This window comes from Mauremys mutica, chromosome 1 (assembly GCF_020497125.1).
Source record: "Mauremys mutica isolate MM-2020 ecotype Southern chromosome 1, ASM2049712v1, whole genome shotgun sequence".
In the NCBI taxonomy this organism is placed as follows: domain Eukaryota; kingdom Metazoa; phylum Chordata; order Testudines; family Geoemydidae; genus Mauremys; species Mauremys mutica.
Window position 1 is genome coordinate 51534021 of NC_059072.1, and position 26293 is coordinate 51560313.

The 26293-nt window shown below is 41.3% G+C and overlaps 1 protein-coding gene across 3 annotated transcripts in view; it reads left to right on the top strand.

The window, feature by feature from the left end:
- DOCK4 (dedicator of cytokinesis 4) overlaps positions 1-26293 on the top strand; it is a 428604-nt gene that overhangs the window by 348979 nt on the left and 53332 nt on the right. For all 3 annotated transcript variants that reach the window (XM_045031826.1, XM_045031832.1, XM_045031842.1), the window contains 5 exons: positions 3442-3590; positions 5312-5397; positions 13281-13376; positions 14442-14502; positions 19434-19527. In XM_045031826.1, coding sequence (XP_044887761.1) covers positions 3442-3590; positions 5312-5397; positions 13281-13376; positions 14442-14502; positions 19434-19527 — 486 coding nt within the window. The remainder of the gene's footprint in view (positions 1-3441; positions 3591-5311; positions 5398-13280; positions 13377-14441; positions 14503-19433; positions 19528-26293) is intronic.

Genomic DNA, 26293 nt, shown 5'->3' on the forward strand with positions numbered 1-26293 from the left:
ACTCATCTCTCTCTGTTCCACCATGTACAACTGTATGCCAGTGGCCTCGCAGCTAGGATCACAGACTGGTCAGTTAACAGAGGAGCATCAGCTCCATCCAGAAAGGCCATCTGTATTCCACCCGCTCCTGCTTGTTAAAGTTAAGGAGCATGGCAGGGCTTGGAAGGGGTCAAGGCAGTACGCTCAACACTCCAACTGATCCTCGGACTGTGGAACATCTCACAGGGAAATTAGCTGGGGTGTATGTTGGATTGCACAGGTTGAAAGTTGGCATTACGCCACCTATACCCCTTCCACTGATGTGCACTGAGCTCAGCTTGAGTGACCTGTATTTATTGTATGTCATTTCTAGTGTATTTTTCCTATTGTTTAGAAATATGAATGGAAGGCATGTTGTAATCAGTGCAATCTATACGAGGGCTGAAAGACCGATCGATCAAGATGATCAAGGTTTGGAAATAAAAACACTTACAAAAAATTCAGATTCAAGTTCTGCGTGGCCTGCCACTTGTCCTCTGTCTCAGGGAAGCTTATATCCTCTCAAAGTGTAACATATCTCAATCCTTTCCTCAACAAACCCATCAATCCCATGAATTCAGGCTTCCAAGGTTCATCATGGATTGTTCAATGAGACCTTAGTCCAACCCAAGCCTGTCAGACCCTCCTCTTCCCCCCCCCAGATACTGAGAAGTGCACCTTTGAGCACAATGGTTTCTGACTCCAGGACTGCTGAAGGCACGTCAAAGACTCTTAAGAAACAGAGGAGACCTGAGGCGGGTAAGACTAGATTCTCTCACATGAAAAGTGAGAAATCTCCCTCTAAGTCCTCATCTACGATGACTTCTTTTCTGACACACCTCCACCCCGCCTTTAAGTTGGGTGCGATTCCTTGCATTAGTACAGGTTCACCAGGTGCTCATAAGAAGCATACCTGTCAGTGACTGGGATGTGGGCGGTCAAGCCTAGTGATTAGCACAGGAGTCTGACCTAGTAGTTAGCGTGGGTGTCGGTAGCCAGGAATTGGAGCCAGAATCAAAGGCAGGGCTGGGTGCAAGACAGGAGCAGAGCTGGAACAAAACAGCAACCAACCTGACAACAACCAGGTGTAGGAGCTACCTCAGAAGTGGCTGAATACTTTGAGTAGCTTTCATCATCAGATCATGTCAGACATGACAATAGTTTATTATATTAACAAACAGGGAGGAGCAAGGTACTTTCCTTCTCTGAATAGAAACTGCCTGTCTCTGGAACTGGTGCATTCACCAAAAGATCACCCTCACAAAGGAACTACACAACTTGGTGTAAAGAGCATCTTTCTTGTTGTGGGAATCACTTTGTGTCTCAAGAGAACAAGAAATGTCCAAGTAAAGCCCACCAACAAGGTGACTCACAAGCAGTATTCATTGAGGAGGAGCATACAAGGAACCCTGCTGTATCACAGACTGGAGGACTGCTCTGCTGAAGGACACACCTACTGTAGAAGCTTATTTGATTTAATTATACCCAGGGGCGGCTCTAGACATTTCGCCACCCCAAGCACTGCGGCATGCCGCGGGAGGCGCTCTGCCGGTCGCCGGTCCCGCGGCTTCGGTGGACCTCCCGCAGGCGTGCCTGCAGATGCTCCACCGAAGCCGCGGGACCAGTGGACCCTCCGCAGGCACGCTTGGCGTGCTGGGGTCTGGAGCCACCCCTGATTATACCTGTACAAATGGCTTTATTCTGGATGCATGTTTTCTAAGGCCTGGAGAAATTGATTTAGTTATTTAAAAGTGTACAAAGTTCATTTATGCACCTTACAGTTAATATAAAAGCAACAATAAATCATGTTAATTTCCTAATCCAATTAATTAACAAACCTTATGCAACCAAAGAATGATTTAATAAATACTTCTGTAAGTTTATTGTAGAGTTTTAAACATTAGAGGCTTGATTTCCCATCTGTGTAACTCTAGCTAAAGTCAATGGAGTTACACTGGTGTAAATTGGAGAAACACAATGGTGAACCAGGTACTGGCAGTGTATAAGGTGTTTACTTCAATTATGTATAGACATTTGATAAAGCATCATATTCTAAAGGGGTTTTGCTCTTGAATTTGATAGTTAACTATGGAATCGATATTCAAAAATAGCGAGGTGACCTAGGAGCACAAGTCCCATTGAAATGAATGAAAATATATAACAAGCAATTTTCAACTTAGGGCTGGTCTACACTAAGGGGAAAAATCGATATAAGATACGCAACTTCAGCTACGTGAATAACGTAGCTGAAGTCGAAGTATCTTATATCGATAACTTACCCGTCCTCACGGCGCGGGATCGATCTCCGGGGCTCTCCATATCGACGCCGCCACTGCCGTTCGCGGTGGTGGAGTTCCGGAATCGATATAAGCGCGTTCGGGGATCGATATATCGCGTCTAGATGAGACGCGATATATCGATCCCTGAAAAATCGATCGCTAGCCGCCGATACGGCGGGTAGTGTAGACGTAGCCTTACATTGGAACTAGTGCTCCTAAATGATATAGGTGCTTTTGAAAATCTTGCTCTCTACAAATTTTGTTGTCTTTTCTTTCACCATGATTGTTGTTTACTGTTTCCCCCTTCTCAACCTCTTCGCATGTCTGGCAATTGTAATAGACCAGAACTCTCGAAAAAGATCCAAAAGATCTTTCTGTAAGTGACAGAAGCTAAATAATTCAAAGCTATAGGTAAATCTCCTAATTTAACTTCATCTCCTTGTGCAACATATACTATGGGGTATGTAAATTTACCTACTATCTGGAGACCTTCTACAACATCCAAGTAGAACATAGTGAGTTAATGGCAGAGGCATCAGCTTTTTTTCTAAAGGGAAACATTTTGAGAAAAACAGTCTAAGAATCCATTTTTGCCAGCAAAATTTATACTCCCATTTCTGTGCCCCCAAAATGAAGGGTGGTTGCAAATCTGAGTACTTGTGCCTCCATCTAATGTTAATATGCTCTCAAGTAGTAAACCATATTTGGAGACACAAACATGTAAGAGCAATTTGTACCTGCAAAAGGGAAAAACCTTTTTGCAAAAAATGCCCTAAACATTCTGGTTCTTAAAGTAGTCTTAAATAAAGCAATGCCCATTGAACCCTTTCCTGCTCCCTCTTTCCCTGCCAAAAAAACAGCATCAAGAGTGAACAACCCAACATCATTCATGAGCTCAGAACTTCATTGTAAAAGGTGATGCATCAGGCTGATCCTCTATTCGGCTCTTTTCTATGGCTTTTCCTCTTCCTTTTCCTGGTGTTTGTTTGAGAAATAGCCCATGCCAGGCATGCTATCAGCCAACCAAACTGTAAACATTTAGAATGCCATTTCTAATTCTTCATACAGTATTGTTTAATTTGGATCATTTGGTAACTCACCCAAGAGTGAACCCAATTCACATTCAGCTTCCTTTTAATTTTAGGGGAACATAAACTTCACTTCATCCCAGCTCTCATTGGCCCCTTCCTAGAAGTGACACTGATACCTCAGCCTGACCTGCGGAATGTCATGATCCCCATTTTCCATGACATGATGGATTGGGAACAAAGGCGCAGTGGCAACTTCAAACAGGTAACGTGTGTGAAGCTGTTTAGCAGGGAAGATTGACATTCAAATTTTTCTGAGGCAGCCTTGGCACTGAACTATTAACTTGTTAGCAGAATCTGTGATGGAGCAGATGGAGAAATGACAACCTTCATTTGAGGGAAGATGGTAGAATTCTAGGCTAATGGCTCTTGAAGACCCTTTGGCCCTCTAAGCTCTCTGTGTTTGTCTGTTCAATATTTTGGTGTGGCTAATTTAAGATGGGGATGGGGTATTCTAGCCCCATTGAAATCAATGGCAAAACTTCCTGTTGGGGTTGTTTTATTTTTCTACTTTACTAATATAATTTGGGAAAAAAAAGATAATGAAGAAGAAACTCAAGAACGATATCGTGATGGCTTACTGACATAATGTCTGATATTTGTTTGCCCAGCCAGCAAAAGATTGATTTTTATGAGAAACTAAGTTCTGCAAGTATCCAACTATTCTTGCCTCTCAAGTACCAGCTTAGGCATCAAGTAAGGAACTGCTAAGTATACCATCTGCTCTTTCGGCTCCCACTCAGTTCTTTCAGGCTGCCTCAAACCTCTTCACTGTGCTCTGCTTCCTGCTGTTTCAAATGAAGCAAAGCAGAAGTATTTGAATTAGTTTCAGGCAATGACAAGGATTGGAGTGGGAGCTGTAGGAGCAGTTGGAGTATTTGGAAACACAAAACAAACTATGCGAATGGAGAAGCATGTGATGTAAGTGGGTTTTTTCCGTCACATTTTTTAAACACATTGTTAAAATAATTGTAAAAATGTTGATGAGGACTAATTGAAAAACAGATTCTGCCTAAGCAAAGGACTGACTTTCTGATTCTCTCTGTATTGATCATTGGCTTAAAGGTACACTGTAATTATAATTCATGATTTAATAGAGCACTTCAATAATAGACTAGTTTCTCCTCTAGTTTTTCAGTCACTAAGTATCTCTATTGCCGGAGGGGAGGTTATTCTCTTTTGATGTATTAATAAACAAAGCAACCTTGTCTACATTTTCTCAATAATCAATACAGTTACAACTATTTTATTCAATGATTTTCAGCTATAAAACCTTTATTCTCCAACTCTTCTTGACAGATGACTCAGAATTTCAGTTCATCTGCTATATACATTACATTGGAGTAGGGTGACCAGATAGCAAGTGTGAAAAATTGGGACAGGGGGTGGGGGGTAATAGGTGCCTATATAAGAAAAAGCTCCAAATATCAGGACTGTCCCTATAAAATCGGGACATCTGGTCACCCTACATTGGAGTCAGGGTAGGTTTTCAATAGCAGCAGGTGTAACTATGAGCCCCAAACTGTTAATCCCCGGATTTAAAGAGTGGGATGTGGAAATCAGAGAGAGTTGGTTTTATATTAAGGTCCAAATAATGACTTGCTCTTGCAGCCCTGCAGTAAGAATTCAGGCAGTCTCGTTGGGCTGCATGCTTTTTTGTTTGACTCTATAAATAGATAGCTGCCTTAGCAGCAGCAAATACTACTCAGCCTGTAGTTTTAGAGTCACATTGCTTCATTTAAATTAGTCCAAAAAAATCCTTAGGGATAACAGAAGATGAAGTAACCTATCCTGAAATTTACATTTCTTAACGATAATACTAGGGAATCCATTTAACAAAACCTCTTACAGAAAAAATCCTTTTTTTTCAATTTGCTCTAACAATAATTTAAGTACAAAGAAGCCTTTTATATGCATATGTTCCAGGTGGAGGCGAAACTGATTGACAAATTGGATAGCTTGATGTCAGAAGGCAAAGGTGACGAAACGTACCGAGAGCTCTTCAACAGCATGTGAGTAATAAATTGGTTTTTAATTCATTCATTTGTTCAGTTTGATGGATTAGCTGCTAAATATCATTGTAGACAAAAACTGCAGAAAGAGCTGTGATCTTGGAATGCTTTGTCTTTTTTGAAACCTGTGAAATAAAGGCTAGTTGCCTAAATAAAGTAATGTATCTTATTGTATCTTTGATGACTAGTTGTGCCTATGTTATACCATAAACTGTTCTCTATTATCACTCATACTAATTTTAAAATCAGAAAAGCCAAAGATGGTGAGTGGGATGCAGTTAGAACATGAATTTTGTACATCGCATTTGTAAAACAAGAGCTTAATAAATAGTTGTTTGTTAAATCATTCTCATAACTGACCAACATTTGCTATTGTCCAAATAATGTTTCGCTTGTTGATTTCCTGATGGATTACAGAATGACTGATTAGAATTATTATATGAGACATTGCATATGTTTTAATAATTGGCATGTCTTTGGTTCAGAACATTAAAATCTAATGGTGAAAGAGGACAAATGCTTCCTTGATAATGAAACTACTAGGACTGCCTTTGTGTTATCCCTGCTGACTGAAATTGGTGACCATCACGGACACAAAAACATGAACTGATTTTTTCTCCCTCCCATTTCAACGCCAACTATGTGGGAGACCTATTTGTAGTCACTTTAGAACAAGATATATTATTCCTCCACTGGATTCCATTTTATATGTGTATTTCCCAGTGCTATTACACATACAGTATTTTTTCTTTATTAGGTTTCATCCTTTTTAAGTGGAAGGGAAAAGTGATATTTTAGCTTTATTGCTGTAGAATTAAAAACAATTGCATTTATGTCTTTTTGTTGGTACATATGCCAAGCAGATAATACTCTATAATTCCATTGTGGGGGAAAAAATACCAAAATAAATGCTTCTGCCCATAACATACAGAGAAGGTAAGGAAAGGGAAGTTTATTTGGTTAAATTACAGCTGAAGAGTATAGTAAAAGATAATTTGTGTAGTAATCATTCTTTCAACATTAAGATAGATCAAGTAAAAATAATAAAAACTAAGAAAATTTTCAGAAATTTAATGTGATTTTAAGACAACAGCATTAAAGAAGAAGTTCTTTTATGAAGTTATAAAGCCTGCATTTACTCCAGTGCACAAGTATGTCATTCACTGATTGAAATGACTTCTAGTGATCTCAGAAAATATATTGGTATCTGAAATATAATTCTTGAAAAAGCTGAGTGTTGATTTTGAGATAGATTTTAAAAGGTAGTGGAAGAATGGGTAAAGCATTTTGTAAACCCAGTTATTTAAGAATAATTATGTGTAATTTTAATTTATAAGAAGTCTCATAGTACTTTTCCTGACTGGAGGGGCATAGGTGCATATGGATCTAAAATGGAGGACACTACTGTAACACATGATTTGAGAAAAGGAATCCTGAAAATGTTAAAAGCTTTGTAATCATTATTTCAAGGGATCAGATTCTTAGTGTCAAGGAGTCTGAGATTTTCTTCCATCATCAATTTAAGCAGCTATTATTGGAGGGTTTTTCACATGCCTCCTTTGATTTAAAAATAGTGCACATATGATCAGACTGAGGTGATAATAAAATGATGTGCACATTAGTTCAAGGAAGTGGAAAGCGCCAGCACAGTTTTCAAGCAGTCATAGCTTTGTTTTGGGAAATGGAACTACATTCATTTTACATGATCAAATATGAGTCTTCAAATTGCCCCCTAATAATTTTTAGTAGTTGTATTACTCATGCATTGCCTGGACACAGCATATCAATTTAAATAGTATTTGAGTGTTTGTCCCCTCTCTCTCTCTCTCTGGAGATAGCATGAATCAGAAAACAGTATATCTCCACGTTCCCAGGTTAACTTAATTTTTTGGAGCAATCCATAAGCACTTTTCCACTGAAGACACATCATGCTTTTATAGCCAAATTATAGATGTCATTGGACATCTTTAAAATGTTGTATGTTTGGGATTTTGATGTTTCTAATGAAATATCCTATAAAATGCAAAGGAAGAAACATTGCTGCTATTTATCTTTTGGCAGGCATCATCCAGGGAGATTTAGAAGTGACTAGAGGGTAGCTGTCTCAGACACCAACATGTCATTATTAAGGCTCAGATTTTGTCAGGGATATTTTTAGTAAAAATTACGGACAGGTCCCTGATGAAATGTGGAGGGAGAAGGGTCCAGCACCCACAGCAGCTGAGGACTCTGGGGTCCCCTTGCCCTCCCCCTGCCCCGCAGCGGCTGAGTTGCTGCAGAGTCTCCTTGCTGTGCATCATGACTGAGCCACTGCGAGATCCTCTCACTGCTCACCATGGCAGCTCCAGGGGACCCACTCCCTGCCCATAAGGGCTGGGAGCTCTGGGGTGTCCCCCTGCCACCCGCAAGGGCTGGGAGCTCCAGGGTCCCCCTGCTGCATAGCAGCTAGGAGCTGCTGGGGACCCACCGCCAGCAGTGTCTGAGGACTGCCTGCTGATAGCTCCAGCCCTAGGGCAGAGAATGTCACGGAGGTCTTTGGAAGTCACGGATTCTGTGACTTCAGTGACATAATTGTAGGGCTTAGTCATTAATGAATGGTACCAAAGAGGGGGAGCCGTAGATGTTTCGTTGTGATTAAGGGCCAGTTGCAGTATTTGCTGCCTAATATAATCCAGACAGAAAAAGAACCCCTGATCTCCCTTTAAATTGTTAATCTGAAATTAAAAACAATTGAGGGATCTAACTGAAATACATATTTATGTTTTACAAAAAGATTGACAATTAGAACAAAATCTTTGTGTTCTGCTGCACAGTTGCTCAGATCAGAAGCTTACTTTTAGTTTTTAAGTAATGTATGACTTTTACACAGGCCCTTCCTTTCCAAAAGCCTCTCATGCTAAATAATGTGTAGAAAATTACTGCAACCTTCTGAATTTACTGGACAAGCCATTCATTTTTATATGGTATGCATTGCAAACTGCAACTGATGCGCTCCAGTGGTGTTAAACTAGAGGGCTACACATAAAATAGAGGGCCAGCTTATTGTACATGTCAGGCACTCCTGGTATCTCCCCATTCTCCCACGAGGTCCTGGTGTGCCACCCTCCCATCCCCTTCTATTTCAGGGACTCCCTTTAGCTCCCCATCCCCTCCTTCATGCCAGGGTTCTGTGTGTCTCCCATTCCCTCCTGCCAGGGACATTGTATACTGCCCTATTCCCTCCTTCCCCATTTCCCTCCCCCAGTGCCAAAGGCTTTGTGTGCCCCCATGTCTCCACTCATCCCATGCCAGGAACTCTGTGTTTTCCTCCTTGACCCACTGTGTTCCCCCATTCCCTCTCCCTCCCATACCAAGTCCCCCATTTTCTTCCCATACCAGGGGTTCTGTGTGTCCACCCCATTTCCCCTGCCTCTCATTTCCCTATGCCCCACCAATCCTATTTCTTTTCTTTCTGTCTTGGTCATTCAGGATGTCAACATTTTAAACTATATTAGGAGGATGGGTAGAGCTGAGATGGGGTGTTGCTATACTGGAAGATGTTAATGGCTACCATCAACCAATACTTTGATCTATAGACCATTACCAAGTAGTTGAAGTTGCTGGGTCTGCTAAGCAGATGCCAGGAGCTCCATCTGTCCCCATTTACCTCTTCTGGTTTTCTGAATCTCACCAAAATCAACAGGTTTACCTACTGATGCATACAACAGACCCTGAAATTCTGGAATTGAGTTGTTGCAGCATTCAGAAGTTATCGCGTTACAGAGAGACTTGTCGGATAGTAATGCCTCACATGCTCAACCAGTAAATTTAGAGGGAGAAGCCTGAGTAGTGTAAGCTTGAAGCAGGATTGATGTCTGTCACGACCAGGGCATGAGTGGTCAGGCCTACTGGCTTGATTCAGGAGCCAGGAACCAGAACCAAGGGTCAGAGTCAGGAATCAGGAGTCAAGCCAAACGTCAGAGCCATAGGCAGGAGCAAGCAGGAAAGTGGGGCTAAAGTGGATTGGAGCAGGTATGTTACAATTGCCCAGAGAAGGGCAACAAAAATAATTAGGGGCGTGGAACAGCTTGCATTTGAGGAGAGAATAAAAAGACTAGGAAATTTCAGCTTGAAAAAGAGATGACTAAGGGGAGATATGATAGAGGTCTATAAAATCATGAATAGCGTGGAGAAAGTGAATGGGGAAGTGTTATTTACCCCTTCACATAACACAAGAACCAGGTGTCACCCAATGAAATTAATAGGCAGCAGGTTTAAAACAAACATAAGGAAGTATTTCTTCACACAACGCACAGTCAACCTGTGGAACTTGTTGCCAGGGGATGTTGTGAAGGCCAAATATAGCTTGGTTCAAAAAAGAATTAGATAAGCTCATGGATGATAGGTCCATCAATGACTATTAGCCAAGATGATAAGGAACACAACTCCATGCTCTGTGTCCCAAAGCCTCTGACTGCCAGAAACTGGGACTGGATGACAGGGGATTGGAATCACTCAATAATTGCCCTGTTCTGTTCATTCTCTCTGAAGCATCTGGCACTGGCCATTGTCAGAGGACAGGATACTGGGCTAGGTAGCCATTGGTCTGACCCAGTATGGCTGTTCTTATATTCAGGACTGGAGCAAGATTAGAACCAAGACAGGCATAGAAGCGATAGTGGCTGTGGGCATACACATTGAGCAGCCAGCAACCCTGCTGCTGCTGCTGAGTTTAAACGGCCTGCTGCTGGCTCCCCTCAGCCAATCAGGTGGGCCAGTCAATCAGTCCATCCTACCACAACCCACCTGAACTCATTCATCTGCCTGGAAACAGGGCTGGCTAATCCTTAAATTCAGCTGAAGGAGCTCACTCCTGACAACTAACCTTTAGCGCCCAAATCAGGTGGGGAAATATCAATTCTTTCATCAATAAGACCTTAATATGGCAAAGTGGTTATGTACAAGTCTAGCTAATACCAGGATTAAGAACTGTGTGCGTTCTTCCACACTCTGCAGATCTAATTCGTTTTAGCACCCACGCCTTTGTTTCTAAGAGCACAGAGTAAAAAAGTGGTAAGGATGGTGCTGAGGCATCGAGTATCATACTCCCCTTTTTAGAGTTACTCCAGCTATGAGTGAGGAGTAATGAGGCCAGGTAGAAGCACTCTCGGGAATGCAGAGTCAGGTTCCACTGAACTACTTGTCCTGTTCATCACATTTGCACAGTATTTCACAACACTCTTCACCTGTGCTGTGCATAAAGTCCAGTGTCTAACAAGAACTGAATGATGAAAGCAGGCATTCTCCAGGTCAGGCAAAAATGGGGAGGGACTGGAAAGCAGTGATTAAGAGATCACAGAGAAGAAAATAGTGTGCACAGAGTTTCTGATACAACATGCAGGAGAGAACAGAATCTTAACTGAAACACCAGTCATCTCTCTCAAATTCTATCTTGATCTTGCTGTGAGAAGCCTGGGGATGTGTTTGAGTGGCTCTTTTGTTATGAATGTTTTCTCTGTGCATTATCTGTGAAAAATGAATGATGCAAAAGAGGAGTCAGTAAGCTGTCAAATTGAAGAAAGCAATTTGTTGTTTGGATAAAGACATTTAATATATTCATACATTCTCAAGTAGAAACTGTATAGTGTGTGTATATATATATATAAAGAGAACTTATGTAAGTCAGATATACAAAAGACTCATCCTTTTTTAGAAAAGTTAGACTTCTGCAGTTTTTAAAAGCATGCTAAATATTCTTGTTTTTAAATTTAGTTTGAAATAATCTCATTTAAAGTAAGGTTGAAAAGCAATGTGAAGAGAGAAATGTGGTCAGTATTGTCTTCTAGCTATACAATAGTCTTGATTCTCCTCTTGCTTCTTACATACAAAAATTGGTGTTAAAAGAATGTTATGGTGCAAAGGTAAGTATTGAAAAGTTAGGAAATGCCAGAATTAAGTTTGCCCGTGTATTCATTCTGAAAAGCAGTGTGGCTAGTTAAAGAGACATGGATTTGCCTTATTATAATTCTAAGGTTCCCCTCTTTGAAATTGGGAGAATGATACCTGTCTGCCTCCTAAGATAGAGGTGTGATGCCTTGCTCAATGATACGGGCTGTGAAGTGCACAGAGGTAGCACCAGACAGTGGTAGGTCTCTTCCTAACTCCCAGCCCTGTATACCCTCCCCTATGTCAAAGGATAGGGAGCACTGTGTATATAGGAGTTTGAATGAGGCCTGAGACCATGCTCAGTGAAGCTGGTGTACAAGAGTTCTGTGGGGCTGAGCATGCTCAGTGTAGCTGAAGGTAGTGGAGCTGGCTGCCTTTCCACTGCAGATGGAAATCTTCTGAGATTTTACCTACTGAGCATGTGCAAATAGTAGTTTTTTGAGGCTCCTAACTCAACCAAATATTCATGGATTTTCATGGGGACAGGATCCACTGTCATGCCAAATTTTAAATCTGTGTACCAAAGCACAGAGGCCCTAGAGCTCTTCAACTAAATGGTTGGGGGAAATGTTTTAGCATTGACAAAACCTCCTATTTTACCCAAACCCTGGTCTCTGAAATGGCTGAACAATTTTTGCTGAAATTTTAAAAAAGTCTTAGCTTTAGGCAGAGAGGAAATGTGGAAAATTTGATTCCAAATGGTTAAAACTTGGCAGCGTTATAAGCAACCAAAACCAGGGGTTTATAAAGGAAAGTATTAGGGCACCTTCATTCTAAGTGTCACTGCCAGTTCCCATACAATATTACTTTTACCCCAGGAAATCTGTTCTCTTCAGTGTGTAATCCTTATTTACCGTAGTATCAGGGAGAGGAGAATTAGGCACAGTACATTTACCACTCAGAATCTTTTGGTTATTTAATATTTAAAGGAATGAAACTATCAGTGTATAAATGGCATGTACTGAGTGGGCAAATGTTAAGTTAAAGGAGAATTTTTAAAAAAAACACCTCTCAATAAAAAGCTTTTCCTGTAGCAATTATGCTACAGTTAAACTGTGTGGGTGCAGAACTATTGTAGAGTGAGTGAGGAAAAATCTGTGTTAACAAGTTGGATGTCCCATTGAAAGGGAATTTTGAAATGCTTGATGTTCTTTTCTAGGTGACAGTCTTCAGTAGAGTGGAGCAACATTTTTCAGTCAAATAGTACATTTGCCAGAAAATGCAGTTTGGGGAGACTGAAACTATTTGTGAATTCAGGTTGAATTCAGTGAATAGTTTTGGCTGAATAAAAAATAAAAGGAAAAATTTGGAAAAAGTCACGTTTGTTTTGACATTTTCTAAATGAACAATTTCAATATTTCATTTCTAATTGACATTTAATTTAGAAAATGTCATTTTGAATGGACCCGAACTAAATGTTTTTGTTTTTTTCATTTAATCAAGAAAACCTAAAAAAATTCAATTTCTATTGGAAACAAATCAATTATTTTGCATATATTTTGGTTTAGCTACCGAACTGGAAAATCAGTTATTCACTCCGCTCTAGTCTTTGGTTTCTTTCTATTTTCTGAAGTGTTAGCATGTAACCCACGCAGTTAGCATGTAATGAAATCTGAGAACACCAAAAAATGTTATATATCTGGGAATGTATTAAGGTTTTAAAATGTTTATATATTTTATAAATCTGCTTATATTTGTATGTGTTTTGGTTTTGACATGGCTAACCTAGAAATCCATTTGCTTTGTCAATGCTTCCTGGATTAGAATTCCACTCTTTGGTCCCTATCCTAGGTAAGATATTGTTTGTAAATTGTGCTGCTTGTGAGAAGAGTCCAAAATTAAATCTGTGAATATTGCAGACATTGCCGAGGCGTTTAAGATACTGTTGAAAGTAAAGTGGTTGCCATGGTGACAGATAAAAATAAATATTGAAATTGCTTTGGGTTTGTTCTTTCCAGCCTCCTGAAGAAAATTGAGCGGGAAACGTGGAGAGAAAGTGGTGTTTCATTAATCGCCACTGTAACTCGACTAATGGAAAGGTTACTGGACTACAGGTGAGTAATTGTCACATGGCTTATATTGAGAATATGGAAGCATTCAAAGTTCTGACAACAAAATTATCCTGCAGAGTTTTGATAACTGGAACATGGAGACTTCCACCACTAGGTTACCAGTTCAAATATGCCTCTGGGTTGGGAGTGACCAAAAGTCATCATCTAACAGCTGTTTCACAGCCTAAGTGAAATTGTTATTAATATTATTTCAGTAGTGCCTAGAGGTACCATCCAAAATTAGGCCCATTGTGGTAGACACTACAGGTACATATAACAAGAGACCATTCCTGACTGAAGAGCTTAAATCTAAATAGACAGCACAGACAGAGGAGGGAGAAAGGAAGTATCATTACCCTCATTTTTACAGATGGGGAACAGAGGCACAAAGGATGACTTGCCCAAGATCACCCAGGAAGTCTGTGACAGAACCAGTAATTGAGCCCAGATCTCTTGAGTCCCAGTCCAGTGTCTTAACCTCCAGGGCTGATACTGTGTTTCCAGACCCTAAGGGAAAGGTCCACACATCAAAATCTATCACAGTTGTCATCCTTATTTACAGTTTAAGAGAAAAGCTGAAGGATTTAGTTGTCATGGAGACTGAACTCTTAACTTCTAGATAAATGCCAGTGCTACATCTCTTCTTTGGATAAATAGAACTTCAGTCTCCTGGATTGTCAGTCCAGTACCTTTCAAAGCTCTGCATTCAATGGCAGTTTTATTTTTCCTTAGTAACTGTGTGAGAGTAATTTCCATCATTTTAATGCAAGTCTGTCATGCTTGTACTGTTTTTTTTCATGTGTTGTCATTAGCGGCCCTAAGTAGTTTTATCTTAAGTTTTGATCTAGGGGTGGGATATACAGCCTGTGCAAGCAAGAAAAAGGGGACATAAGGGCAAACACATATGGATCTGCTTTCTGGCAGTGCAGAATGCCCTGAGGCTGTATTGTTTTAATTAGTTTGCTTCTACTTAATTCTGTTTTATGAAATGTGTTCCTAGTTCAGAGGGGGAAAACTGTATTGTCCCACAGTGCAGATGTTCTGACTTTTGTTACATTTTATTTTTAGGGACTGCATGAAAATAGGAGAAGTGGATGGTAAAAAGATTGGCTGCACTGTTAGCCTGTTGGTTTGTATAATAATCTTTATCTCTTTTATACTCAAGCTATTAACCTTACATAATAAAAATCTGTACATTGTATGAGAAGTATATTTTTACTAACCTGCTTCTCAATGCACAGTGCACTCCAAATGGCAGGTGTAATTAATGCCAGTGAATTCAGAAAGTACATTTATACCATCAAATATGGGTGATATTTAAATACATACTGTTATAGTTCACTATAATATAATTTGATGGTGTGACTACAAGTTGCTGATATGATACAACAGCTAGAGCCTAATAGAATAGGATAACGTTCAGGATAGTTCAGAATGAAGTTGATACAGTTTTCTTGTGCTTTTCCCTCCATGTTCATAGTGAGAATCCCCATAGTATCAGCTCATAGGCGTTTAATAAATCTTACTAGAAAGTAACTTTCACAGGAAAATTCAAACCAAAGATTTGTACATTTCTGTAAATATGATTAGTTTCTGTGGCTTGTTTAAAAATACACAACAAAACTCACCTGGATTCCTACCTCTGTCCTCTCCTTTTCCCAGCAACAGGTCTCAGCTACTCTTATATTTGAAAAAATATCTTTTGAGGAGTTGTTCTACCAATTCCCCTCTCAATAGAACTAGAAAATGTTCCTCTGGGACTGCTGTTCTCACTTTTGATGGGCCTTTATCTTATTTTAGGTTTGAGATCACCCTCCCACTATCCAATATCCCAAGAATGTACTGTGCAAATTGTGAATCCCTATTAATATTATTTTCTATTCATATTGCCTATTAGTGAGGTATGTTTTGATCCTAGACCAAGATTTATTGAGAGGCTATGAACGTCAGAAATTTTCAAGTTTTGTTATGAAACCATGCAACTGTGTTGTTTTAAGTGGTAACTGAGAATTATAGGGCACAAAGACTAATCTAATTATTAGGTATTCTCGGAGAAGGTTTTGAACGATAAAGGATTTCTTCTATATGAGCACAATACTTTCAAAATAGGAACAGTATATGTAACTTGATTATAGGACAACTTGCTTACTACCAGGTTACCCAGCATGGTTTAAAAGGAAGTAAAAACATTTTGGTTATTTGTGTTCTAAAGTCAATTTTTACTACAAGAAATGACCCATAATTTATATAAAATGAACGAACACACACAAAAATAGAGCAAAACAAACATGGAATACTCTAACAGCATCTTTGAATGGGATTTCACAAACTAGTGATCTCTTGTCAGGCTAAGAAATATTTTGAGATTCCCTCCACCGGGACAACTTAAGCCTAACAATCAGTAGGCAAAACTATGTATTTCTAACATACCCCAAGAATTAACTAATTTTAGAGTGTGAAAGGTGAACCTTCTTCATTATGCAGAAATTTTAAAACACTATGATGGATGAGCCTATCATGCTCTCAAAAGATGTTCTGTGCAAGGTTAAACTGGGGAAGTATGCTGATTTTAATCACCGTCAATCGTCAGGAGGCAATGGTACTTCATTTTTATCGGCACCATTGAAAAGAAACCTGACCTGCAAAAGCAGGAGGGTGGAAATGACATGGAAATAGAGCTTTCAGGGTCCACACTGAACCTAGGTCCTACACCTCCAAAGAAACATCCAAAATCTGCTGAGTTCCTAGAGAAAGTTCATTGCAGCATCTTGTCACAGGAAGGGTGTCTCATTTTGCCTTACAGTGGCACAGTCAGTGCTGCCATGTCAAATTGTACCTTGGATGAAGGAATTAGTGATCCACTTATTTCCCTTCTCCCCCACTCCCAAAGGTCACCTAGATCTGAAGTTCTCTAAAATTCTGATGGTTCTTGAACAGCTGCTCCTTTCCCTTTGTGAATGGTGAAACAAGGAAACAGCCACAAATTTCTTTTTTGTGCCCACGAAGGCCAGTTTCCAAGTTTCTGGTGAATATTCCCACCCCTAGTTATATTCCAACCACAGAGAAGGTTTCAGCTTGCATAAGTGCCCTGAGATGTCAGCACAATAGGCTAACATGCTACACAAGATGAATTTCTGAAGATTGCTGAGGGAAGCCTGCGCTTCTGCTCTTAATCTGAAAAGTCCTATTATCATTCAACTGCATGAGAGCCCCACTTCAGCTTGGAAGAGAAGTTGCTGGTGAAATAAATTCATGTCCACCACAGAGCAATGCAAAAAGTCAATAATTTACTGGATGGCCTTTAATGAAGCTTGCTCCTTCAACAGCTTCATGATGGATGAGTTATATTTTTTCAAACATTTTCTTAGCAGCAAGAGTGTGACTGATATACAAAATTGTAAAGTCATACGTCATTAAGTGTAGTGTTTTGGTTTCATGTGACCAGACTACTATTCTTAAACTTCACTGACTTGATACTATCCATGTAGATTGTAATACACCATTCCCACTGAATGTGGACATTTTGTACTGCTTCCTAAAATGTCTCAGATTACCATTTTTCTGTAGTGCACACTGTCACAGCTTTACAGCACAGCTAGTTGTCTTCAGCAGAATCATCGGTCTGACGAACCTTAGGAGCTATGTCACACCAGGCATGCTGTTTGACTCATCAAGTTGAATCGCTAAGTGCTGATTTTTTAAAGTACTTGCTCTCAGACATCCTGAACCATGTCACTAATGTCGGACAAAAAACAGTTTTATTTGACAAAAGTACTGTTTTCAGTTTATTAGGTGCGACAGGCCCTATGATTTTTGAAACCATATCTACTGTGCAGTGTATTATAAGATTTTCTGCAAGGGTCTGTGCTTTACGTGATCATGTGATTCATAAAGATACCACCTGAAAAGGACATTTTTATTGATGTTGCTACTTTGAAAAAGTGGTGTTGAATTTTTCAAGCTCCTTAGTTTTCTCTGGAAAAAAAAATCCCTATTAATGGCTGTCTAATTTCTAAATATTACCTTCTTTGAAGGTGTAATACTCTTCATAGACTGCACATTATGGCTTAGAATCATTTGATGAGAAAACGTAGCATATTTCTCATTGTATTTGCACAGATTTTTTTTATTTTATTAATGGAGCAACTTGCCACTATCCATTCCACAGAATGTTCTATCTCCAGTCAGAAATGAGCTTCAACAAAGACCTGAGTAACTTATGCAATACAGGTGCGTGAGGAGCAACAGAGCTTTTAGTCCTTAGCAAGTAGAGCCAGTCTGGTATTACAGTTCAGTGCCACGTCTTTTTATGATCTGCATGCATGGATACTTGCACTTCATTGGTGTCCAAGTAACATTTTTTATGGGCCTGGTGCTGTTTTGCATTCCAGGCACACATGCAAGTATAGCTTTAATATTGTGTCTTTTTTGTATTTTAGCAGATGCTCCAGCAGCTGCTGCACTGCTAGCTGTGCTTCTCAGATTATAGTATTATGGTGGCCTTAAAGGGACATGTTATTGCAGAGCTCATGTTGTGTCTCCATTTTTATCTTTTTAAAAATATACACTTATTTTTGTAACATTTTACATTTTTTCTCTGACTTCCTACAACAGCCTTCTCTGAGATTCTTTCACAGTGCTCCTCCCCATCTTCCTCACTTTAGTGATTGTAACCCACAGCTTGGGAATCTGTGGTCTAGAACAAGAACATCCACAATTTATTCCAACAGAGGGGCACATTGGCAACTTGCTGAGAGCCCAGAAGAGATGCATAATAACGTGGAACAGATCACAATCTTGAATGTGCAGGCGAACCCTGCAGCATTAAGGCTGTAGCGTGCAGTGATATATTTTGATCTGAGCAGACCAGTTACAAAATTAAGCATTGCATGCTGGGACCTGTATGTGCATGCCCTGCAATTCTATCTTCCAGATGACATCATTTGTGGTGTATGGTGTAAGCCACCATTCTCCTACTGCTGGCCTTGGAATACCTGATTTTAGGGCCTGTACTACTCTGACAAACAGAATTAAATATTGAACATCATGGATAACTCAGTGGTTTGAGCATGGGCCTACTAAACCCAGTGTTGTGAGTTCAGTCCTTGAGGGGGCCATTTAGGGATCTGGGGCAAAAATGTGTCTGCGGATTGGTCCTGCTTTGAGCAGGGGGTTGGACTAGATGACCTCCTGAGGTCCCTTCCAACCCTGATATTCTATGATTCTGTAAAGTTTCAAAACTGCATGCAGGACTTTATTCATGTGACACCCACATCAGTTACTAAGACTGACACATCTAAAAATCCCCAGTAACTCTGAAAACCTGATTCCACCTCCTTCAACATAAATTCAAAATAGACTGTTTTTTATATTTGAGACATGGTATGCAATAGTCATGCATCAGTTGCCAGTTTCATGAGCATAAGCCAGAGCTGAAGAAATCACATCTTCTTTCAGGGTTATTTTGTTTATAACACTTGAATAGTTCTTTGCAATGCTGCCAAAGTCATCCTGGCATTGTGCTATCACACAGTGAAGGATAGATATACAGTAGAGTAGATATTTTGTTAAAATATGAATACAAAAGCCAGAGTGCTTTCAATTTTTTAAATCAATGTAGAGCTTTCAATGAGACATTAAGTGGCTTCACTGGCACTTGATAGAAGTACAGATGTATTTTTTAGATGGCTGAATTGGTATTTTTGAGTAAAATGATTCAAATAGATAAAACATTATGGGATTTTAGTTCTAGCAGATTCTGACTCTTGTGCAGGAGAATAATTTTAAAAATATTCTGGATATTTGGATTGTTCTCAACAAAATGTAAGAGGCCTATTTATAAGGGACTACATGTACTGCTATATGTACTGACCATTATCAATTGGCCTTGTAAACATGCAACTTCTTCAAAGTTGAATATATTTCTGCAACATTAGGTTTGATGTGTATGTTCTATACACTTAAAAATATACTTCCAACACCAATTTTCAGCTATTTATTCTGCCATTTTACATTGTCACAAACATTTTGTTTAACCACCTATATAATTTTTTGTTGCAGAACTTTTATAAGACCGAACTGAATAAGGAGGAGATGTATATTCGCTATATCCATAAGCTATACGACCTGCATCTAAAGGCACAAAACTTCACAGGTAATTGTTGGTACATACAACCTAGAAAAAATATTTAGAGTTAGATTTTGACTTATGCCCTTTCACAGTCATATTGAAGTCACAGGCAATAAGACATCTCCTTTAACCTCTTTGCAGGTCACCCGGATCTTAGATCCAGGCAAGTAAAATAGGAGGGGCTATTTGCCAGCTTACTTTCCCCAAAGCAGGTGCTACGTGGGGTAGACAGTAACAGTATAAGGTAGCAATGAATTTATTACTCTTTCCCACCCAGGAACAAGTAGGATTGAAAGACGTAATTGTGATTAAGCTGTCTCTCTCTGAGTCACAGTGCCTGTTGGGTTGGTGTGGCTTACAACCCACCCCAGATTGTGTCTCCAGTCACAGTTTAGCCCATATTGATTCACAAAACTGACTTGGAGTTTGTCGTCAGACTCTCCCGGTGTGGTGCTCTGTTCTGTTCAATGTTGATATCAATCGGCTGCGTGCATGTGTTGCCTCTGTGTACTGCCCCCGCTCTGCAGATCGCTGGCACAGCAGATCTCGAGAGAACCCCCAATGACTACAGACTCTAGTAAGGTATGAAGGCACCCGGGCCAGCTTTATTGTCAAACGAAGCACAGTAATAGTTCCCTCTAGACTCTACTCTACAGGACATACTACGAATATGTGCCCCTGGCAATGGACTCAGTTCAGTCAGTGGCGGGACTCTCCACTGCCCCCTAGGCTGGACACAGACATCCACTCAGGTGCATTCTTATACAGAGGTACAAACAAGTTACACATCACTCCTGATATATTGAGGTGCAACCCCTCTACGTAGCAAGGTACAACCCCTCTACATAGTAAGGTGCCGCCTCTCACCTTGTACATGTTGGTTCAAGCAAAACAACTCTTTCCATCATATTACCCTTTTGGCCCTGTCATTGGGATGGGTCAGCCTGTTCCTTGTTATCTGTGTGGAGTGTACAAGTATGCAAATGTTCTGATATCTGGTGTCCAGTACCTTTTAGGTATGTCTCTTTTTGCAGCATCAGCCCTTTCCTTGCCAGCTTCTGTGAGCAGGGCCTGCCTTTGGCTCACAGCTTAACTTTGCTTTATGTTAGCAAAGTCTTGACCATTACTTTAGTTCAGGCCTTAGGCCCCATACTGGGCCTCTGATAAGGGTTTATGTTTCAGGGTCTCATCTTACTACAGAGTTAAATGAGGCAACTCCTGGATTTTCATTCTTTCTGTTTAATAATTTAAAAATTATATATATCTGGAGATATATATTGTCATCAAATTTGAAATAGTTGTGTCTGAGGATAAAGGCACAGAGCTCAACGACCAGTTGTGCTGTGGCATCATCAGGGATACTGTTCCTGACAGCTTGTATTCCATCAGCGTGTGGGATGTTGGTGTAGAGAGCCTCTACATCCATGGTGGCCAGGATGGTGTTTTCTGGAAGGTCACCAATGCATTGTAGTTTCCTCAGGAAATCAGTGGTGTCACGGAGATAGCTGGGAGTGCTGGTGGCATAGGGTCTGAGTAGAGAGTCCACATATCCAGACAGTCCTTCAGTGAGAGTTCCAATGCCCGAGATGATGGGGCGTCCAGGATTTCCAGGTTTGTGGATTTTGGGCAGTAGATAGAATAGCCCTGGTTGGGGCTCTAAGGGTATGTTGATTTGTTCCGGTGTAAGTGTAGGGAGTGTCCTGAGTAGATGGTTCAGTTTCTTAGTGTATTCCTCAGTGGGATCTGAGGGAAGTGGCCTGTAGAATTTGGTGTTGGAGAGTTGTCTGGCGGCCTCCTTTTGGTAGTCAGACCTGTTCATGATGACAACAGCACCTCCTTTATCAGCCTCTTTGATTATAATGTCAGGATGGTTTCTGAGGCTGTGGATGGCATTGCATTCTGCACGACTTAGGTTATGAGGCAAGCGATGTTTTTCCACAATTTCTGCCTGTGCACGTCGGCGGATAAAGGAGGTGCTGTTGTCATCATGAACAGGTCTGACTACCAAAAGGAGGCCGCCAGACAACTCTCCAACACCAAATTCTACAGGCCACTTCCCTCAGATCCCACTGAGGAATACACTAAGAAACTGAACCATATACTCAGGACACTCCCTACACTAACACCGGAACAAATCAACATACCCTTAGAGCCCCAACCAGGGCTATTCTATCTACTGCCCAAAATCCACAAACCTGGAAATCCTGGACGCCCCATCATCTCGGGCATTGGAACTCTCACTGAAGGACTGTCTGGATATGTGGACTCTCTACTCAGACCCTATGCCACCAGCACTCCCAGCTATCTCCGTGACACCACTGATTTCCTGAGGAAACTACAATGCATTGGTGACCTTCCAGAAAACACCATCCTAGCCACCATGGATGTAGAGGCTCTATACACCAACATCCCACACGCTGATGGAATACAAGCTGTCAGGAACAGTATCCCTGATGATGCCACAGCACAACTGGTTGCTGAGCTCTGTGCCTTTATCCTCAGACACAACTATTTCAAATTTGATGACAATATATATCTCCAGATCAGTGGCACCGCTAGGGGCACCCGCATGGCCCCATAATATGCCAATATTTTTATGGCTGACCTGGAACAACGCTTCCTCAGCTCCCGTCCACTCACGCCCCTTCTCTACCTACGCTACATTGATGACATCTTCATCATCTGGACCCATGGGAAGGAGACTCTGGAAAAATTCCACCACGATTTCAACAGCTTCCACCCCACCATCAACCTCAGCCTGGACCAATCTACACGGGAGGTCCACTTCCTAGACACTATGGTGCAAATAATTGATGGTCACATTAACACCACCCTATACCGAAAACCTACCGACCGCTATGCCTACCTTCATGCCTCCAGCTTCCATCCCAGGCACACCACAAGATCCATTGTCTACAGCCAAGCACTGAGGTACAACCGCATCTGCTCTAACCCCACAGACAGAGACCAACACCTACAAAATCTCCACCAAGCATTCTCAAAACTACAGTACCCGCACGAGGAAATAAGGAGACAGATCAACAGAGCCAGACGTGTACCCAGAAGCCTCCTACTGCAAGACAAACCCAAGAAAGAAACCAACAGGACTCCACTGGCCATCACATACAGTCCCCAGCTAAAACCCCTCCAGCACATCATCAGGGATCTACAACCCATCCTGAAGAATGATCCCACACTTTCACAGGCCTTGGGTGGCAGGCCAGTCCTCGCCCACAGACAACCTGCCAACCTGAAGCATATTCTCACCAGTAACTGCACACCGCACCATAGTAACTCTAGCTCAGGAACCAATCCATGCAACAAACCTCGATGCCAACTCTGCCTGCATATCTACACCAGCGACACCATCACAGGACCTAACCAGATCAGCCACACCATCACCGGTTCATTCACCTGCACGTCCACCAATGTAATATATGCCATCATATGCCAGCAATGCCCCTCTGCTATGTACATCGGCCAAACTGGACAGTCTCTAAGGAAAAGGATAAATGGACACAAATCAGATATTAGGAATGGCAATATACAAAAACCTGTAGGAGAACACTTCAACCTCCCTGGCCACACAATAGCAGATCTTAAGGTGGCCATCCTGCAGCAAAAAAACTTCAGGACCAGACTTCAAAGAGAAACTGCTGAGCTCCAGTTCATCTGCAAATTTGACACCATCAGCTCAGGATTAAACAAAGACTGTGAATGGCTTGCCAACTACAGAACCAGTTTCTCCTCTCTTGGTTTTCACTCAACTGCTAGAACAGGGCCTCATCCTCCCTGATTGAACTAACCTCGTTATCTCTAGCTTGCTTCTTGCTTGCATATATAAACCTGCCCCTGGAAATTTCCACCACTTGCATCCGAAGAAGTGGGTATTCACCCACGAAAGCTCATGCTGCAAAACGTCTGTTAGTCTATAAGGTGCCACAGGATTCTTTGCTGCTTCTACTTAAATATGTGCACACAAAGCACTCCAGAGCCAAATACATTTGCTTAGCAGTACCTGCTCGTTCCCTGCAGCTCCCATGATTCCCTCAGTTCCATCTCACAATCCTTGGCTAGAGCTGAAGCTCTGTGTGGTGTTTTTACCTCATGCTTTCAGTCTGTTTTCTGATGAATTTTTCTTGTGTATAGTAGTTAGGAGTATCTTAAGTTTAGTGTTAGTATAGTATTAGTTACAGGCACTGGCTGCCCTGTGCAGTGACCTCATTGGGGTTCAAGCATTGCCAGTTGTGTGTGGGGGCCATCCCCAACAGAGATCCTCACATGAGGGGCTTGTTGTGTCTCAGTGAAGGACACATTAAAGGCAGATGAGGTACTGGTAAGTCGTTCTCAAGTGGCAAGAGACTCCCAGTATTTCATGATCCTCAAGCCCAAGGGAGGGATGAGACATGTCTTCAACCTCTGCGATCTCAATAAATACATCAGATACATGAGATTCTGTATGGTAATCCTAGCAGCTATCCTCCCCATCTTAAATCACAACTACTAGTTTTCTGCCCTGGACCTTCAGGACACTTACGTCCATATAGCAATCCTGCCAAGCCACAAGAGATTCCTCAACCAATACATCATGCTGCTTTTCGGCCTGTCTTGCACTCCCTGGGTTTTACCAAGTGTATGATTGTGGTAACAGCATACCTCAGGAAGAGGAGAATTCTTATCTTCCTGTATCTCAACCATTGGTTATTGAGGGCAAGTCCAAAGAGGAAGTCCTCTTTCATGTTAATTTCACACTACACTTAGTTGATCATTTAGGTCTCATCCTAAAAATTGGGAAATTAAGGTTGGCTCCAACTCAAAGAATTGAGTTCATTGGGTCCCTGCTTTACTCTATGAGCTCAAGAGCATTTCTGCCAACTGAGCAATTCCAGGCAATTCGCCACCTATGTCTGGAGCTGCAATCTCAACGCTTAATCACAGCCTAGGCCATATGGCTGCAGATCCACAGCTAGTCCAATATGCCAGACTACACCTTCATCCTCTTCAGAAGTGACTGAAGTTGATCTATCATCCGATTCATCATCCCTTGGACTGGCTGGTCCACCGATCCTGGACTCCTTATGGTGGTGAATGATTCAAGATATTGTGTGCCAGGGCATTCCTTTTACTCAGTCCCCACCAACCAAGACTGTAATCACCAATGCCCCCTTAATAGGTTGGGGAGCACATCTGGGATTGCTGAAAGTTCCAGGTCTGTGGTCAGAACAAGAAGCTTCTCTGAGTATCAATGCCCTGGAGCTTTGAGCCATCTACAGTGCCTGTCAGACCTTTCAGGATCACATCATGGGCTCAGTGGCACTCATACTTACCAACAATACCAGTGCAATGAATTACGTGAACAGGTGAGGTGGGGAGAACACTCCAACATGCTGTATCAGGAAGCGATTAGGCTATGGCAGTTTTGCATTGAGGAAGACGTTACCTCCACAGCTGATCATTTCCCTGGGATACAGAATCACCTGGAGGATCACCTCAGATGAAATTTCTCCCTGAATCATTAATGGTCCCTGAAGCCAGCGTCCTGGAGTCCCTCTTTGCAGTTTGGAGCATTCCGACGATCAACCAGTTTGCCACGAGAGAAATAAGAAATGCTATCTGTTTTGCTCTCAAAGGGGGTCTTCGTTCAGGCTCTTCTAAAATCAAAGTAACTCTGTGGCTGCACCCTAAGATTTATCCAAGGCAGTTTCCCAGTTTCACTTGAACCAGACTATATATTTATCAGTGTTCTTCCCCAAGCTGCATTCAACTCCAGAGGAAAAATGTCTTCATATACTAGATGTCAGGTGGTGATTAGCTTTTTATCTGGAGAGGACCAAATCTTTCTGCTCCTCATCTCATTTGTTTGTTTCCTATGCAGAACAAATTGAGGGTCAAGTGGTCTGTCATGAAAATAGGGGGAAGAGTAGCAATCTTTATGTATGCAGTAGCATAAAATCCCTCCTTGGCAGCTGTACTGGATTGCCTTACCTGTCAGGGGCTAAGCAGTTCAAATAACCTAGTTGGCACCTGACCAGAAGGACCAATGAGAAAAGAAGATACTTTCAAATCTGGGAGAGAAGGATTTGTTTGTTGTTCTCTTTTGTTGTTCCCTCTCCAGGAGGGAGAAGCCAAGCAGGTAGAATATCTACTGAAAATATACCCGATATAATCCATCTAAAACCACAGAAATTGTAAGTAGGGCAAGGAAATGCGTTAGGTTATCTTTTGTTTTGGCTTGTGAATTTTCCTATGCTACAGAGGTAGTTTTAGTCCTGTTTTTGTAACTGTGACGCTGAGCCCAGAGGGGTCTTTTTATTGCCCTATAAAGTTACCTTCCATCCTGATTTTGCAGGTGTGATTCTTCTTCGTTTATTTAAAAAAAAAAGTTCTTCTTTTAAGAACCTGATTGTTTTCAGTGTTCTGAAGACAAAGGCTCTGGTCTGTGCTCACATTGCTAAGGCCACTGTTTGGTATATTATTCTCAAGCCTCCCCAGAAAAGGGGGTGAAGGAACTTGGGGGAATATTTTGGGGGTATAGGGATTCCAAGTGACTCTTCCTTGAATTTTTGTGTAAATCACTTGGTGGTGGTAGCAATACCGTCCAAGGACAAGGAAAGGAATTTGTGCCTTGGGGAAGTTTTAACCTACGCTGTTAGCATATAGGCTTAGGGGGTCTTTCATGCAGGTCCCCACATCTGCCCCCTCCCCCCACTGAGATCAGAGTGGTGAGGGGAACCCTGACATGGTCTCTTCACAGACAGTCTTTAGGTGGATAACTTCCTGTGTTTTGACA